The 20,128-nt window shown below is 38.7% G+C and overlaps 1 protein-coding gene across 1 annotated transcript in view; it reads left to right on the top strand.

Moving 5' to 3' along the window:
* Nucleotides 1-9,563: 9,563 nt before the first annotated feature.
* The window catches only part of LOC105057539 (bifunctional levopimaradiene synthase, chloroplastic), a 19,248-nt gene continuing 8,683 nt past the window's right edge, over nucleotides 9,564-20,128 (top strand). Inside the window, exons 1-5 of the mRNA XM_073248871.1 lie at nucleotides 9,564-9,761; nucleotides 11,927-12,123; nucleotides 12,416-12,507; nucleotides 12,689-12,918; nucleotides 15,738-15,913. Of these exons, the coding sequence (XP_073104972.1) occupies nucleotides 9,564-9,761; nucleotides 11,927-12,123; nucleotides 12,416-12,507; nucleotides 12,689-12,918; nucleotides 15,738-15,913 (893 nt within the window). The remainder of the gene's footprint in view (nucleotides 9,762-11,926; nucleotides 12,124-12,415; nucleotides 12,508-12,688; nucleotides 12,919-15,737; nucleotides 15,914-20,128) is intronic.

Here is a 20,128-nt window from a genome sequence, read left to right on the forward strand (position 1 = left end):
ATTGCCATAAAAGAGTTACTCTGAACCATTTGTATGCTATACAATTACCACAAAAAAGTTTTTCATGCCTAAAATTTAATTTCCACTAAAATTATATTTGCTCTCACATAAAACATAATTATTTTCATTCATTTAAAATGATCCAAGCATTGGTTCCTAAGCCAGTTACATAATATTAAAATAAAATAAAAAATAAAAGATTACATATTGTTCATCTATAACATTTAACAATGAAAGATATTGTTCATCGTAACATTTAACAATGAAAAATTATCTTAATCTTAATTTCAACAAAGAAAAGAATAAGGATCTCTCATTGTTCAAACTTGAAACCTCCTCAGTTGTCTAGCATTCCGATCATTTTGATACTCTCTTCATATAAAAAGTACGATCTAAATGAAATAGCAAAAAAAAAAGTTAATACAAAGATAAATAGATTTATTGACTACATATAATCATCAATAAAGTATATCAAAGAATATATTTTTTTTCTCTAATTAAAGTATGTGTCATCTGTCTTTGATCGATGCTTCTTCGTTTTACCACCAATCGAATCATCTTTTTCAAATTCAATACTGAGACCATCCAACTTTTTCAACATCTCACTCCTACATATTCGGCTAAGTGCCTCACCTTCTTCAATAGTGCCATCGAAGGAGCGTGCATCCCTTCTGTATGGATGGTTTTGATGGAGGAAACGTCGATGCTCCATAAAGCTAAAGCTCCTTCGATGTGTCAATCTTTTTGTCCGGATATTTTTTTTCACAAATCGGACATGCTAGCTCATCTTTCGTGCTCTAATCCAATATTAAGACATAAGCTAGAAAGTCGTTTATTATCCACGTAAGCATCGCGCATATGAAGAATGACTCATTCATCAAAGCATCAAAAGTTAGAACACCTTAAACACTCCATAATTATTTCAGCTCGATAATAAGAGGTTGCAAATAGACATCAATGTTATTCCTAGAGGAGGATTTAGATTTAACAGTTCTTGATGTATTTTATTTTTATTTGAAAAATATTGTAATATAATTTGATCAGTAATAAAATTTGAGTATTTGAGACATATTCTTGCATCATTATTGAGTTTTATGTAAAATTTTTTATTCTTTCAAGTTTTAATTTGAGCAATTATATATTAAATTATATTTATCAGATAAAAAAAGATAAATTTATATTTTTTTGTTATCCAATAGCCTATAGCAGTGGTTGCACAATCGCTGTCATATCCGTACCAATCACTGCATATATTTATGCCAACTACTGTCATAATCTATAACAGTGGTTCAATAACCGCTTCCATAATCTATGATAGCGGTTTTCCAACCGCTACTAAAGGATCTATAGCAGCGGTTCATCAATTGCTACTGTGGATTCTCTAGCAGCAGTTTAGGAACCGCTGCTGTAGATTCTCTAACAGCAATTTAGAAATCACTGCTATAGATGCTATAGCAGTGATTTACCAACCGCTGTTATATACCGTTGCGATAGATCCAATTTTAGCAGTGGTTTAATAACCGCTGCTATATCCTGTATGACAATGGTTATCATAACCGCTGCAACAACTGCTGCCATAGATTTATGGCAACGGTGATAGTGACAGCGGTACAATCACTGCCATAGGCTATAACAGCGATTTTTTGGACTACGACAGTGGTTTGGAACCACTGCTGTGCCCTATCCTATAGTAGTGACAAAAAAGAAATGCTCCTTCTAGTTGTGAATTGAAGGAGCACCTTGGATGAAGTATCGCCCCATTTGAGAAGGGACGTATCACCACTCGATCTTCTTGGGGTATTTTTTAAATGAGAAATATGCCCAAAAGAGACATATTATCGGCTTGCCACTGAGGAGGAAGTAGTGTAAAAGAAAAGCTACTATAAGGCACCATAAGTTTAGTGCAATATAATAGGGGCAATCTGGAAGACCCTAAGAAGATTTATAATAAAAGAATGGAGAGGTAACCTAAGGCCAACTTTAAAGGACTTTTCATAGAGTCCAACCTGACTTGGATAGATTTAGCTATGCGGTCGTTGGGACCGGTGAGCTCCAATATGAATTCTAAAGGAACTCCATATTGGAGGCGGATGATCTTCAAATCCTCACGATTAAGGATAGAGGCTACTTGGGAGGGCCGAAGTTCGGCACCTTCTTGACCTCGTTACGCTCTAAGGAGGACTCATTATGGGATCGAGGATTCCCTCTAGATTGATCTTGGTCAGAAGACCAACTACCCATCGATGAGCTTGAGGCACTCATCTTCAATATAATATCTAAAAAGAAATGAAAGCTAAGAGCAGCGTATGGTAGGACGGAGATGACCAAACAGTCTTGGAATCAAAACTCGGGATCTAAGCATGGAGATTGGATTTAGCTGAGGATGACCACGGCGACATCGGAGGCTCATCAAAAATCGCCCAAGAGCCTCACCTATCTTCTTCGTGATAGTAATACTGTAAGATGTTAAAGGTAAAACTAGAATTAAGGAAGTGCTTATTTATAAGAGCTCGGATGGCTTCAATCAAATGACAATTCACTTGGCCACTATAGATGGCCGCCAAGTGGAGGCCGTAGGATGAATGTACCTGACTTTATACGGATCTATGCTTTCAACGACCCAGATCAAAAGGTCAAAGAGATCTGACATAAGGACTTGTGATACATGGCCGACTGTGATCGATCCATAGATTCAACTGTCGAGGTGCACTGATTAGGCATGACAGGATGACTTTGGCCTCTAGCTTCTACTCTTTTCATTCGACCTCAACTCGAGCTCAGACTTAAGAGTGGAGGTAGGTATTATGGGCCTTTACTCTAGCCTCAGCCGACTTGATCCTTGATTTTGGCTGAGGTAAGAATCAGCTATGGCTGACTTGATGTAATCCGAGGAGCTTGGTCCCAATCCTGTAAGTCAGCCTAATTCAGCAACATGGCTATAACAGGTAGGCAATACTTCCTATAATCATAGAAAGATCATATGATAGAACTCTAACTATTAGGATTTGATCATGCCCAAGAACGGCAACAACTAGCTAACTTCATGTTGAAAATGTGGAGCATGATCCTCACTAGTACAATCCGTGCACACTTTCTGGGAATGGCCAATGTCCCCAGCGTACACAACTTTTGTTCACCCTCTGTAAATATGAGGAAAAAGTGGATCCTAGGTAAATCTCAAGAGCCTCAAGATGCTCTACTTTCTCTGTGTGTTCCCTAATTTTCAGTTAATTTGAGCGTTAGAGGGTCTTCATTGAAAAATCTTTCAGTCAGAGACTTTTTGCAAGTCCAGCTTCGGCTTCTGGGAGGCACCATCTCCATCAGCACCTCATCATCAGCCAAGGATTCATGCATCTCATCTTAGGTCAAGGATTCTTTCACCTTATCTTCTTTCAAAAAAGATTGAATCCGATTTCATTGGTCTGAAATTTGGTAGCAATAGATAGCTATCAAATAAGACAGTCCACTAGCATAATTTTATCATATATGATATTTTTTTTTTGATAGGATAGAATACTCATATAATTCTAATATAAATATAATTAAAAAAATCAAAAAGAAGGGTGTCACGGAATGGCATATAGATCTACTGTACCAATCTAAATTATCCCTTTAGTGTTCTTCATTATACAGGAGACCATTCGGTCTGCCCTATTGTTAGTCTTTTGATAAAGATGTCTGATGTGACTATCCCAATGAATAGCATGGATGCATTGCCACGTCTTTCGGCAGCTGCATAGAGCCATACGTATGGTGAAAGAACGTATTCGAATGAAATAGAGGCGTAAGAATCACGCTTTTGGAAGCTATACTATATGAATAGTGGAAGTGAAATTGAAAGGGATTGACCAGTATTTGGGAAGAATTACGCGAAGTACATGTTTTTGCACAAGCAACGGGCTCTTGGCATGCAGGTCCATTGAACAAATGGAATAAGCCATCGATCCAATGACACACAGATGGAGAATCATGTGGGAAGCACGGACAGGTGTTGCGATTTGAATTTTCAAAATGCTATAAATTCAGATGATGAAGATTCAAAGAAGAATATATATATATATATCTTAGATGAATTCAAATTATCATGATAATTTTTTTAAATGATGTCAACAAGTTCAAAATTGATATACTGTAAGGAATAATACAACTAGCACTGATCAGAACCCAAAGTATGGACTTTTATCTTTGGGAAAAATAAGGCTTTTCTCTTTGACATAACTTTTAAGAAAAATTTGGAAAATAATATACTATCGTATGGGATCTACACTTTGGAGAACTTCGGATATCTTTCTATTCAATTTAGCAATATGTTATTTTTTGATTTTCATAAATATTTTTTTCTCGAGTAATACACATAATCTGATTTATTAAAAATAAAAATAAATAATATATTAGGCCAGTACTTTTGGACAAACATTTTATAGCAGTGATTTTCTATATTTGCCAACAAAAATGTGTCGCAAATCTGTATTTTTTTTGTAGTAATAGTTCTGCACTCAAAATTTGAAACCCATGACCAATGGATTAAGTAATTCAGTTACAATTTATAATTGACCATGTTATATATAAACCGATCGGATTGTAGCCCAAGTGGAATGGGACTTTATTTCCATGCGATGGATCCGGGTTCGAAACGCACATACGTCGATTAAACGAGGAAGTGGATGCTCTACGCCCTGCTCAATCGCACGAAAACGCTATCTGATCCACTTGATGGTCTAGATCCGGGTTCGAAATGCACGTGCATCGATTAAATGAGGAAGTGAATGCCCTATGCTCTGCTCAGTCGTACTCATATATGGAAGAGGAATCCCTATGCTCTGCTCAGTCGTACTCATATATGGAAGAGGAATCCCCTCGATCTGGATGGGGAGAACCGACCACTTTGAGTGCCTTGTGATGGGATCTTGTGACTTGAATGAGTCAGCTTTTCTGTGGAAGGGGGGTTCTTATAGTCACGTCTGGAGGGGGTTGCTACGCGGGTCGCCCCCCTTCCTATTGAATAACAAAAAAAATATATTTTAAGATAATTAAAGTGATAGTGAATAATTAAAGATCTTTTTAGATAAAGATAGACTCACATCAAAATAAGGACTTCACTATGACTATGATTTCTTGATGGAAAGAAGAAGTTATATTAATCTAAAAGAGTTTCTAATCTAGCCTATAAATATAGCTTGTGATTCTCCATCAAGTATATACATCGAGATCCTCTGGTATATACTAGAAGAATTTTTTTACCGCATTATTTTGCTGGATAAAATTAAGATAGATTTATTTATAAGATTCATCTTCGCTATTTTATAATTTTTTTTATCTCTAATTTATTTTGGACTTCAACAATAATAGCTGGAGGTATATTTATTTCCGCATTTAGATTAAATTTTCTATATCTAATAATATTAGAGCCATATTTATGTTATTTTTTTCAATCTATTGATCTTATTATTGTATGAAAAATTTATATATATTATTTTTTATATTTATTTTTAATATATTATAGATTATTTAATTATTATTAATGAATAAAATGAAGGAGAAAATGATCCCCAATTCTTCTTTGGACATCGGAGGGGATGGGGCTGACAGTGAATTCTGAAGCCGTGATAGAATTATTTGAATAAATAAAGAAATAACAAGGGAGAAGAAGAGGGCCGACGTGTGTGCCCTCCTTCTCGTCTCATCATGGTGGCTGGACCTCCTGTCCGTGTCCAGCGGCCACCCATGCCTGATCGCTGACGCCCTCCCCTTCCGGCAACCGCGCGCCCCAAAGTTTATATAAAATGAAATAAAAAGGGTGAGAAAGAAGGCCGCCGGATCTTATGAACTGTAGGTGAATCCGAGCATATGGATGCCGAGAGGTTGCCGACGGAGATCTGGTAAATCGCTGGACAGCAAGTCTCCCCAGACGGACGGGCGAGGGGCATCCCTATCCTACGGCAGGCTTGGATTTTAGCCGCGCGCGAATCCAACTATTCCATGGGTGAAGATCGGGTCGTTCTTCAGGTTGAGGAGAGTTCGGCGGTCCATCATTTGGGCGTTCCATCGGGCACCGGCCAAGGTTAAAGAGGATGAGCACACTTTTTTGCCCCTTCTTCTCGAATCTCCCGTTGATCCACCCATCGTCAGCTCACTGACAGTCAGAACGGCGATCTCAAGTCGGCCGCTGGCGGTGGAGGACAGTCGGTGTCTCGCCGGCAATATTTACGGGTGGTCAATTGCCGGCAAAAGTGGATTTTCAGATGTGATCGGGAAAAGAGGAACGGAGGGAGAAGACAAGGTTTAACGGTTCGGGTTTTGGGTTCCAACCCAAAATCTGAAATCCAGTTGGACCTTTTATTCATTAGGAGATTTTTTTCACATTTAAACCTCTGACAAAATATATATTTAGTAAAGGTCCTTTTCCAATAATTGATTGAATCAAATCAAATTCAGCTTAAAATATTTTTACAATTGAGTTTCTAAAAAAATAATTATTTTCATAAAAATTTTTAAAAATAATCACCGTTATTTATTATATAAAGACATTTGAATTATTATTAATTTCGATAATAAATTTTATTATTTTTTATAAAATAAAATAATTATATAATTTTAATATAAATATAATCAAAAAGATCAGAACGAAGAGTTTCATAAAATGGCACATAGATCTACCATACCAATCTAAATTATCTCTTTAGTATTCTTCATTATACAGGAGACAACTTAGTCTGCCTTATTGTTGGTCTTTTGATAAAAATATCTGATGTGATAATCCCCATGAATCACGTGGGCGCATTGCCACCTCTTTAACGAATGAAGTGCACGTTTTTGTAGAGGCAATGGGCCCCAATGTGGAAATGGCTGAGCTGGGTACTACCATGCTTGTGAAAGCCGTACTATATGAACGGTGGAAGCGAAATTGGAAAGGGCCGAACAGAATTTGGGAAGAATCGCGTGAAGTGCACGTTTTTGCACTGGCAATGGGCCTCAACGTGGAAATGGCTGAGCTGAGTACCATCGTATTTGTAAAAGCCGTACTATATGAACAGTGGAAGCGAAATTGGAAAGGGCCGACCAGTATCCGGGAAGAATTGCGTGAAGTACACGTTTTTGCACAGGCAATGGGCTTTTGGCATGCAAGTCCATTGAACAAATGGAATAAGCCATCGATCCAATGACAAACGGATGGAGAATCATGTGGGAAGCGCGGAAAGGTGTTGCGATTTGAATTTTCAAAAATGCTATAAATTCGGACGATGAAGGTTCAAAGATATATATATATATATATATATATATATATATATATATATATATATATATATATATATATCTTAGATGAATTCAAATTATCGTGATAATTTTTTTAAAGATGTTAATAAGTTCAAAATTGATATACTACAAGGAATAATACAACTAGCATTGATTAGAACCCAAAATATGGACTTTTATCTTTGGGAAAAATAAGACTTTTCTCTTTAACATGACTTTCAAGAAAAATCTAAGAAATGATATACTATCATATGGGATCTACACTTTGGAGAACTTCAGATATCTTTTTGTTGAATTTAGTAATATATTATTTTTTGATTCCCATAAATATATTAATTTAGAGTAATATAAATAATCTGATTTATTAAAAATAAAAAATGAATAATATATTAGGCCGGTACTTTTGGACAAACACTTTATAGCAGCATTTTTCTATATTTGCTGATAAAACTGCATGGCAAATCTGTATTTTTCTTTAACTCATTTGCTTGACGGGAAGTGAAGGAGAAAAGAGATATTTCCTGAGAAGTGGAGAAAGAGCCTTTTGTTTGATTGAAGTTTTAAAAGGAGAAAGAGTGAAAAAAGTACTTCCTATGGGAAGTCACTTCTCATATTTCATGAGAATAGAAATCTATGGAAGATGTGAGTTTTGGCACTTTTCGTGACATGAAAACTGATGGTACTTTTTTCTTTCCTAAAATATATTTTTAAGATCCATAGCTAAAATTTAGTAAAATATCAATGGATGGTTGGAATGAAATACTGAATAGTAATATAATATTATATTAATATTATCTTAATATTTATATAAATATAATATTAACATTTATTATATTTTAATATTATTTTGATATTTACATTAATATAATATTTTATTAATATTAATATAATATTTATATTAATATAATATTATATTTATATCTATATTAATAAATTTATTATATTAAAATATTTATATTATATTAATATAAATTTAATATATTAGTATTATATTAACATAATAAATTATTATGGTTTAACGTTATATTATAATATATTAATGTTATATTAATATTAATATAAATATAATATTAATATTATATAAAGTTTATGAGTAAAAATGTATGGTTTTATATCTATTAAAGGTATAATAGGTATTTTACACAGTTTTTTAACAAAAATAGGTGCTCATCCAAATATAAGCTACTTTATAATAAGTCATATTTCCATGATCAATCAAGCATACCAAAATCATATTTCTAAAAAGTTACTTTCCAGGAAGTAACTTTCCGAAAAGTTACTTTTTAGGAAGAAAAATTCTTCCCGCCAACCAAACGAGTTTGTAGTGATAGTTCTGCACTTAAAACTTAGGACCCATGACTAACTGATCAAGCAATTCAAATACAATTTATAACTCACCGTGTTATGTATAAAGCATTGCTTATTGTACTCATCCTAAATATTAGAATCTTGATGTAGTCTCCTTGTAATCTAATCATTAAAAATAATTAAGATAATTAAGATAATTATGAATAATTAAAATTGATTTTAGATAAAGATAGACTTAAGTCAAAATAGGGGCTTCACTATGGTTATGATTCTTTGATGGAAGGAAGAAGTTATATTAATCTAAAAGTACCTTTAGTTTAGCCTATAAATATAGTCTATAACTCTCCATCAGGTATAGGCATCGAGATCCTCTGATATAGATTAGAAAAATTATTTTATAGCATTAATTTTTAGGAAAAAAGTAAGGCAGATTCGCCTTCTGATATTCTCATAATTTTCTTCATCTCTGATTCATTTTGGATTTAAACAATAATAGCGGGATGTTTTTTCTTCTGCATTCAGATTAAATTTTCTATATCTCTAATATTTTTTCCGTAATTATCCGATCAATTGTTGAAATCTTCTGCATCAGTGTTAAGCTATATGATTTTTTTTTTTTTGATAACCAAGCATTACGAAATTGTTGACTGAAAGTAGATCGCATCATGCTGGTCAAATATTATTAATGAGTAGTTTTTTTTTTTTTATATATATATATAAGAAAAATGAGTAGTTATTTGCCACCATAGTCATTGAAAAAACAATCCTGTTGGTCATATATCATAGTCGGTGGCTTGTCTCATCCCCGACCACTTTTGATGCAAAACTGTTTGTAACGGGACAAATAGCTGGCGCTACGAGAGTGTAGACTTTAAACCCCATGCTTGTGTATGAGTGTGGAGACATTGAACCCCACGCTCATCCTTATATAGCACGCAGGCAGCGAGCCACCAGGAGCAGATCAGAGGCCAGAAAAAGGAATTTAAAGAAGTTTGAGTGGTATGGCTCTCTCCAGCCCACTGGCTCTGCCTCCTGCTCCATCATATGTGGGCTCTCTCACCCGTCGCCCATCTACCTTGGTATCACTGCCGGTATCTCCTGGCCACCACCTCCGACGTCGGTCACTCTCCGTTTCACCTCAACTTAGCCGTATGAGAAGCAGCACGCACCGTTTCGTGTTTGCCCATTCAAAACAAGAGGTCTCTCTCGCGCGCGCGCGCGCAGGAGAGCAAGATATTTGACCTTCAGATGCATGTCAGTTTTTCCCTCAAAAAAGAGATGCATGTCAGTTTATAACATTCAAATATTTTCCAAATATGAAACTGCATATTGTACAAATTAACTTAGAAAGATAACAAGTCAACTCTACTACGTGATTCATCTGATAATATAAGGTAGCATTTGATGATCTAAATAGAATTACTATGATGCTCTAAAATCACTGATGATTTGAATCTTATGGTGATATATCACCAGTGATTTAAGATCATTGTGTTTGGTGGATCATGATTCGGTGATTAAAGATCCTCAAAATTCATGGATAACATATTTGGTATTATATAGGAATCCAAGATTACTAATTATCTAATACCAAAACTATCTATAATATATTCTATAAAAATATATTTATTAATCATATATAATATAATATAAATAAAATATTATTATATTTATTAATATATTAATAATTAATAGATTCTATAAAAATATATTTATTAGTTTTATAAATTATTAATCCTATAAAAATATATTAATTATTATTATAGAATTAATATTTTTAATTAATACTTATAATATATTATTTATTAATAAGAATATTTACTTTGATTAGAAAAACAAGACAAATAGAAGTAATATATTAAATATTTTTATTATATAAATATAAAATATAATAAGATATTTTTACTCTAATTTAAAATTATCATTGAATCATAATATGACAATAATATATAATAATGTAATATATATCATAAATATAATATATAATATCAAATATAATATAATATTATATATATAATATTGATATAATATATTAATAATATATTGATATACTAATTTTTTTGCTAGATTGAGGGGTATTTTTGTTTTTATATTTTAGCCTAAGATCATTGCTTCAGGATGATCTTGAATTCCCGACCTCAAAGATGGATGTCCCATCACTGAGTTGAGGAATGATTTAAAAAGTGAGAATAATTTGAAATCAACGTCACGTTGGATTACTATGGTGCAATAAAATACTGTGATCTCATTATCTCTATTCACATCATCTTTGATCTTGGGTGCATGATCATCTCATATCAAACATCCCCTATATGCATATGGTCCACGTAGCATTGCTTGAATTTCAACTGGATCCGAGGAAACTGAATGCTTGTATTCTTGTTAGTTAGACTTGATTCTGTACCCAACTTAACAGGATGCTCCACAAAATAATGAACCTCCTAGCGTTTGTGGAAAAGTTTCCAAACATAATTTATACAAGTGAAACGTGAGATTTAACCTTTTTGTCAGATTTTTTTTTTTGTTTTTTTAAATCCTTCATGACATATCTGTGAGACATTTCATAGATATTGAACTCTAAAAAATCAATATATTATTTTAATAAATTAATTATTACTAATTATTTTAATCTTTATTTTTTTCAATTACATATTACCTGTAGTTTTGTCAAAAAAAAAATAATGAGAGTTGATATTATCAATACAAAAATCCATCCTTCACATCACATATTCCATCCATCTTTCCTTCCTTATATTCTTTTAATTTAAAAGAATACAAATTGATAGATTAGATGGATAATTTTATTTTTTATTTATTTTTTTTAAATTTTTTAAATCAAATAATAAAAAAAATCATCGTTCCTTTCAACAGCATCCATCTTTTTTTTTTTTTCTGGTGACCTCAATCAAGTATAAGGTTAATGACTAGTCATGGACAGCCACAATCAAATAGGACAGAGGTTGAATCTTTCGTATGGAAGAATAAATGATGCGGCAACGTTGGACTAGGGAATCGTTACTTCGGGATCTACGTCGATCGATGACTCGAGGAGTGCTGGGTGCTTGCGCGCGGAGGGCCATCCAATGGCCCACGAAGCAAAAGCAAGATCAATCATTCTCTCGTACGAAAGATACAACCTGGACCCAACCAAGTGGGGTCCTGGTCTTGAATTATTCGCGGGTTCATGAACTCGCCCATGTGATAGGGCCCAGCATCTCAAACGGGAGGACGAAACAGTCTCGAAGCTAAGTACATGCTCAAATAATTGCAACATCCATTGGTTCAAAACAGTTCTGGAACGTTCCTAGATAAGATGTAGAGTGAAACCTCCTAGAGACGATCTTACCAACGTAGCCTCTTGCAGGCGGGCTTCATGCAGACGAAGGAAAATGAGGAGGACCTGATTGATGCAATAGAGGTGGAGCTCGCATCCATTGAAACTTGTCTGATGGATACAGCTGCTCTTTTCGAGGCTCTAATGTTGGTAGATTTGATGGAACGGCTTGGAATCCAAAGATACTTCCAACAACAAATCCAACGTATTCTACAAATAACATACATGTAAGTGCGTTAATGTGTTGGTGTGTGTATGCATATAGGTATCTATAAACACCCCTTGTGCCGCAAGTGTAGTGTAGAAACCAAGTGCAACCCAGCCAACTGTAGAGAAGAGAAATATGAACCAGACTCGAAATCAACCAAAATCTGGCATCCAATAAAACAATTGAGCCATGAGATCATGACCATATCTTCAAAATTTCTTGGAAGATGGAGACTCGATCCGATATATAACATGTGCTTATCTCATATTTACGTAATCAGCTCTGCATCTAACTATGTTTCTCAACTGCAGGCAATGGGATGATAAGTGTGGGCTGAAGGAGGAGGAAGCCACTGTATTAGCCTTTCGCTTGTTCAGGCTTCATGGGAGCCAAGTCTCTGCAGGTATTGACGGCCTTTTCTCTGCTCAAATAATATCTGGATGTGAACATGAGGGGCACACCGGTCCCTGTGAATTGCATGCTTCCTTGCACGTCTGTATGCTGCTAGTTATGGATCTTGTTCCAAGCCCATGCCCCCATATAACTTGCTAAACGATATATACCACTTGGATATCTATTCGCAGGTGTTCTTATGGCTTTAGAGGGTGGAAAAAAGAGCTTTAATGATTGTTTCTCTGTCGATTCACCAACCAATGTATCAGCTATGTTGAACCTGTATAGATGCTCTCAGACAGGCTTCCCGTCTGAATCAAAAATCATGGGAGAAGCACAGGAATTTACAAGGTCCCAACTCCTTGACGTTATGTCCGACCGGAACCCAACTCTATTGCAGACCAACAATCTTAGGATTGAGGTGAGAGCCCCTAAGTTGTCACTGAAATATAGTTTATACAAAAATTGATGATCGCTCATACCACCGAACGTTCGGTGTTTGGCTGGACAATCCAACTATCTATTGTTCTCAAAGCAAGGGAGGAAGATTCTTTTATTTAAAAAAAAAAAAAAGCTGTTGCCAAGGCTGAATTTGATTTAGGAAATTACCAGAATATTTTAGGAGTAAAGACACACCTTCTCCCCTCTACATTACAGGGAGAGTAGATTTGCTCCGCGGATGGGCGGGCCGCGTTCGGGCCGGGCTCAGTCCAAGATACCGTGTCATTTGGTGAAGCTCGGATCTGGGCCGGCCCAACATTTGGCTTACTTTGAAGACCCGAGCTCATTTTTTTTGGGACTTCGGACTGCTTGCCTTCGCGCGCGCGCGCGTGTGTGTTTGTTTTGGGGATCATGGGGTTGGAGGAGGAGAACGAGATAAGAGGAAGGTGAGGGGAGGAGGGAGGGGTTGGCAGAGGATTGGGGACTCAAGGTTGGAGGAGGAGGAGCCGTGGTGCGGGGGGGTTGGAGGTTGGAGGGGAGACGTGGTGGGATTAGGGAAGGAGGAGGAGGAGGAAGATGAGAGGGAGGTGGGGAAGAAGGGGAGGTAGAGGAGAGGGTGGTGGGTGGGGGAGGAGGAGAGGGAGGTGCGGGGAGGAGAGTAGGGAAGGTGATGGGGGTCATGGTTGATGAGGGAGAATTAGAGAGGAGGATGAGGGCAAAAAGATAATTTCATATTATATTTTATATTTTATAATATATATTTTATTATATTATGATAATATTATATATGTATTATATAAAATCGAGCATAGGCCTAGCTGAAGTAAACACAAGTCCAACTTGTTTAGTGGGTGGGCTCAAATTTTATCGCCGACTCGGCCTTCTGAGCTTAAAAACGAAATCCATACTTGTTCGAAACAATCTAGGCTCGAGTGGGCCGGATGGACTGCTTGAGATTTGAATAGCTCTAATGGAGGATACTCTTAGTTATGAATTATTGGGATATCATATCTTTGAACTATTTGACCTACATTCTTATTAGATAGTAATAGCACTATTATCTTTTTTCTCTTTCCTACAAAAGATGGGAAATAGGCTTATAAAGCTTGTATTATAGTATAAATATTAGGATCTACAATCCGATTTACATGCTTGTGCTATGCCATAGACAAGACCATCATCCGGTCTTTATTCCCTTAAGCATGACCCAACGAGACTTATATTGGAAAAAGAACTTTTTGCATTTAGTCTTTATATTTTTTTGATTTATGTATAAATAATACCTCAATCTTAAAATTTACATGCAATCCCTAAACTATATATCTATTGCTTATAGGTGCATGTAGACTAATTACTTCAAATTGCAGTGCAATGTTGGCTAGATGAGATTAAGTTAGAAATTTTCCAATTATCTAGAATATACAACTTTAAATAATCTATATTTTTCCTATTAATCAACTAAATCTTCATAATTTGCATATCAATCCTTCAATGCTTTTAAACTTGCATATAAACCCTACAGACATATAATGTTTGCCCATACATTCACATACATTCCTATTTAGTCAAATTAATTTAACTATGATTGAAATTAACAGTCATTTTTGGGAACAAATTTCTTCAATTCTCATATAAAAATATATAATTTTTTTACTATGAATATTGCCTTCCACGACCTTAGCCTTCTTTCCTTTTTTATTCAAATAAGTAATTTTATGACTGATTCGATCCTCTGAGCTTACAAACTAGGTCCATACTTGTTTGAAATGATCTGAGCTTGAGTGGATTGGATGGGCTGCTCAAGATTTGAATAGCTCTAATGGAGGGTACTCTTAATTATGAATGGTTGGAGTATGGTGCCTTTGAACTATTTAACCTATATTCTTACTATATGGCAATAGCACTATTATTTTTTTCTCCTTTTCAGAAAAGAAGAAAAATAAACTCATGAAGCTTGTATTCTTGTATGAATATTAGGATCTGCAATCTGATTTGCATGCTTGTGCTATGCCATGGACAAGACTATCATCTGGTCTTTATTCCCCCAAACATGGCTTAATGAGATTTGAGTTGGAAAAGAACTTTTTGAATTTAGTCTTTATATTTTTTTGATTTATGTATAAATAATGCTTTAATTCTTAAAATTTATATGCAGTCCCTAAACTATATATCCATTGCATATAGGTGCATGTAGACTCATTACTTGAAATTGTAGTGCAAAGTTGGCTAGATGAGATTAAGTTAGGAAACTTCCAATTATCTGGAATATACAACCTTAAATTATCTACATTTTTCCTATTAATCAACCAAATCTTCATAGTTTGCATACCAATCCTTCAATGCTTTTAAACTTGCATATAAACCCTACAGACATACAATGTTCGCCCATACATTCACAAACATTCCTATTTAGTCAAATTAATTTAACTATGATTGAAATTAATGGTCCTTTTTGGGAACAAACTTCTTGAAATCTCATATAAAAATATATAATCTTTTACTATGAATATTACCTTCCACGACCTTAGCCATTTTTTTCCCTTTTTATTAAAATAAGTAAAATTTTGTAATGTTTGGGGAAAAGTGAAATGGCAACTACATAACGAACCTGTCCACATTTAGGCACTGCTAACAGCACCATTTGTACCCCACATCAATATATGCATCATATTCAATTATACACATGACAAATAGTAGTACGATGTTCATAACTCTTATTTTCAAGTGCATTATAAGATGAAATGCCGGCATTTCAAGTCATTTAGCTGTGTCTAATATGCTTCAATTTGATTTGTGAAGGTAAATTTTGCACTGGAATTACCCTGTCAACGCCTCCTGCCTAGACTGGAGTCAAGAAGCATCATAAGACAATTATGGCCAGGAAATGAGAGTACAAGAAAATATTTAAAACTTGCAAAGTTGGATTTGCAAAAGTTGCAAAAGCTATATCAACAAGAGCTAGAGGAATTTGAGAGGTCAGTATGATAAGTTTTGTTTTAAAGGTTGCTAGCTAATTAAGATTTAGGTCATGTTTAAAAAAATAATAATAGTTTGCTAATCATATTTGGATCCATCTATTGACACCTCAATGCGCACAATTAGGACCGGCAATGAGCCTATCATCCTCAATTGGCACATTGCTTAATTATATATACTAATAAAGAAAAAAAAAATAAACTAAAAATAAGGTACGTAGAACGGGGCATCTTAACAAAGAAAGTGAGAAAGAAATTTCAGTGGAAAAAGTGACAAATCATAAACATGCTACACTCTTCACTCTCTCTTTATTGTATTTTAGTTATTCTCTGAACTATTAATTATGCAATTTTTTAAACCATCTAATCTACTAATATAGCATGGTATATGATATAGCTACTACTACTTTTAGAGACTTGAGAATGAATTATACTAGATGGTGTTATAGGGTTATACCACCTCAGTTACCATCCTCGGATCTCATATTTAGAAGTACCCTTCAGTTCGGCTAAGGTATCGAGGTAGACTCCAAATATCGGGTATTACTCAAATGTCCAGATAACGGAGCATACAACTTCATCGGACTTCCATCTCGGGCACCATCCTCGACCATCTGTCGAGGACATCAACACACTGCCATCGATAACGACTCACCAAGACTACTGCAGAAAGCTGGGAGAAAATGATCCTGTCAGCTTCCATCCAATCTCTCAACTTGGGTACTCACCGACCACATGGTCGAGATCCTATCGACCACATAGGATGACTTCCCATGGCTGATGCCAATAAGGGCATATTTAGGCCAACACTTCAGTTGTAAGTCGATCTCAAGCCACTGAGCTGTTCAGCCATGTGGACCACCGCCAAGAATCTCCCAACAGAATATCAAAGCATACCCATCGTCCATTACTAACAATCTCTGACACACAGATTCCCTATCTCAATGATCCAGTAGTTCAAGGCCTGGTCTAAGGGTCTATTAGGTTCAAACATGATAAGTGGCAACTCCATATAAAAGGGGTAAGAGGGGGACCCTTGAGGTACACTATATTAAGTTAAGCTACACCACTCACATTCTTCCTCTTTTCGATTGTGCTCGAGCTCCAACTGACTTTAGCATAGAAGGATCTTCTGTCGGACACCCTTCGGTGAGTGTGGATTTATTTTTGTATATCTTAGTCAATGTCTCCATGTTGAAACCATCTGTCATTCTCAGCCACATTAGCACCTTTCGGAGCCTTGATGCAATAGGATGGTGCTAAAGGAAGGGCAAAACTGTTAGGATTTGACGCCTCGAGATTCAGCCACATTGAGCCCACAGCGAGGTTCGCGGCGAAAAACGGAGTCCAACGAGACCAAGATCACCTGAATCGGAGCTCGGATGGAGGAGATACGAGCTTTTGAAGTCGGCACGAGAATCGAGGTGGCGGAGGACCGCCGGCGACCGGCGGCGGGCGGCAGCGGCGCGGCTGCAGGCGGCGGCGCGCGGGACGCGCGTCCCAGGCCCGCGTGGGACGCGGGACCCAGGCCCGCGCGGGACGCGCGACCCAGGCCTGCGCGGGACGCGCGTCCCAGGCCCAGGCCCGCGCGGGACACGCGACCCAGGCCCAGGCCCGCGCGGGACGCGCGACCCAGCGGCCTGCTGGCCCTTGCCCCGGTCCACCGTGGACCGGGTGGTCCACGGCCCGGTCTGTGGACCGTGTGGGCGTTTCCCACGCGTTTCTCGCGGTCCACGGAACTATTCCGTGGACCGGAGCGCGATCGGAGGGCCCAGGTGATTCCCGGTCTTGATCGGACGGTCTGGAACATGATTTGGCTTGATTTAGGATTCCTAATCACTCTCTAACCTATGTTTAAGGCTTTAAAAAGCCTGAGAACGAACAGAAGAGTGTGCGTGGTTTTTCGGTTTCTCGCCGCCGTACGAACCGAGAGGAGAGAGAGAGGCGTGAGGCGCTGTGAGAGAAGGAGCAGGAGGCTCCTGGACAGCGGTCGCCAGGCTCTTCAGGGGTTCAGGGGGGTCTCCAAGAGAGAGAGAGCTTTTGTGAGGGGAACTTCATGTGAGAGAGAATTGGGTGTACAAGGGTTGAGGGTGAGGTCTCCTCTTGTAAAATTTTCTTTTCACAGTGAAGTTTGCATGCCCCGTGGAGGCGAGCCCTTTTGTGGCTGATCTACGTATTTTGATTGTTTTTCCTTTTGTTTTGTTTCTTCTTTCTTCCTGCTGCATCGCGTGGTACTGGAAAAATCTTGGGAGGTGGTGTCCTGGCCAGACATCCACCCAACAAGTGGTATCAGAGCAAGGCGGTACAAGGACGCAGATTGCAGTGGTGGTGAGCAAGACTGAAGATGGAGAAAACAGGAACAATCAGAATGGAGATCAACAAGTTTGATGGTAAGAGCAATTTCTCCTTGTGGCAGGCAAGGGTGAAGGACGTGCTCATCCAACAGGGGTTGATCGAAGCTCTCTTGTGCGATGAGAAGCCGACCACCATGGAGGTGCGGGATTGGAAACGGCTACAGATGCAGGCGGTGAGTACCATCCGTATGTACCTGGCGGATGAGGTGGTGATCCATGTGCTAAGCGAGACTTCCCCGACGGTGCTGTGGTCGAAGCTCGAGGAGTTGTACATGGCGAAGTCTCTCACCAACACTCTTTTCCTCTGGAGGCAGTTTTACCAACTGCGGATGACTGAGGGACAGAGCGTGCAGGAGCATTTGAGCCACTTCCAGAAGATCCTCACCGACCTTCTCAGCGTTGGCGAGAACGTTGAGGAGAAGACCAGGGCGCTGGTTTTGCTGGCGTCGCTTCCTTCTTCGTACGAGTCCTTGGTGACTGCTCTTCTAGTGGGGAAGAGTACTATCAAGATGGACGAGGTCACCGCGGCGATACTCCAGAACGAGGTTCTCAGGAGGGAGAACCCAGCTTCGAGCTCAGGTGTCGATAGCTCAGCTTTGGTGGCTTCTGGAGGTGCAGGAGGCGGTAGACGGAGCGACAGGAGATCGCATCGAGGGCGGTCTAAGTCCAGGAGGGACTTGAGCAAAACCAGGTGTTACCGGTGTGAGGAGTTGGGGCATCTAGCCAGAGATTGCCCTCAACTGAAAAATCGGACGGTGGCTGCTGTAGCGACGGCCGGCAGCGATTCAGATGGAGATGTCCTGGAGATATCTGACGAGGTATCTACTTCTTCCCAGCAGTGGATATTAGATTCTGCATGCCCCTATCATGTGTGTTGCAGAGAGGAACAGTTTGACTCCCTGGAGAACAGTGAGAGCACTGTATATCTGCCGAATGGATCGAGCTGTGCGATCAGAGGCATTGGGACGGTCAGCTGGAGGACACATGACGGTGCAGTGAGGAGATTGGGGGAGGTCCGATACATACCCGATTTCAGGCGGAATCTTATCTCACTTAGCAGACTGGATTCGAGAGGCTACAGGACGGTAGCTGGTGGAGGAATCCTGAGGGTGCTACGCGGCGATAGGATTGTGCTGGAGGGGAAGAAGGGGAGCAGAGGACATTATTACCTGGCAGAGAGTCCAGTGCGAGGTGGAGCATCGGGAGCCAGGTGGAGCCCAGAGCGAGGTGGAGCTCCAGGAGGCGGATCGGGCACGAGACAGGAGACTCGAGAGGACGAGAGGCGACGTCGCAAGGTAAGATTCCTATTGCCGCAGGATGATGCCCCGAGCAGGTCTCAGGTCAGGAGGAGCACAGCATACGACGGAGATGGGATCGAGCAACCTGGCTCGACTCCCATGTTTGCCCATCCATGATCAGCAGGCGATTGCCCCAGGACATGGGGGCAAGGAGATCCAGAAGCTCTCGGAGTTTGGAGGAGGCCGAATATCGAGTCGAGGTGGAGATTGTTAGGATTTGACGCCTCGAGATTCAGCCACATTGAGCCCACAGCGAGGTTCGCGGCGAAAAAACGGAGTCCAACGAGACCAAGATCACCTGAATCGGAGCTCGGATGGAGGAGATACGAGCTTTTGAAGTCGGCACGAGAATCGAGGTGGCGGAGGACCGCCGGCGACCGGCGGCGGGCGGCTGCAGGCGGCGGCGCGCGGGACGCGCGTCCCAGGCCCGCGTGGGACGCGGGACCCAGGCCCGCGCGGGACGGCGACCCAGGCCCAGGCCCGCGCGGGACGCTTGACCCAGCGGCCTGCTGGCCCTTGCCCCGGTCCACCGTGGACCGGGTGGTCCACGGCCCGGTCTGTGG

The sequence above is a fragment of the Elaeis guineensis genome, chromosome 14 (assembly GCF_000442705.2).
Source record: "Elaeis guineensis isolate ETL-2024a chromosome 14, EG11, whole genome shotgun sequence".
Taxonomy (NCBI): Eukaryota; Viridiplantae; Streptophyta; class Magnoliopsida; order Arecales; family Arecaceae; genus Elaeis; species Elaeis guineensis.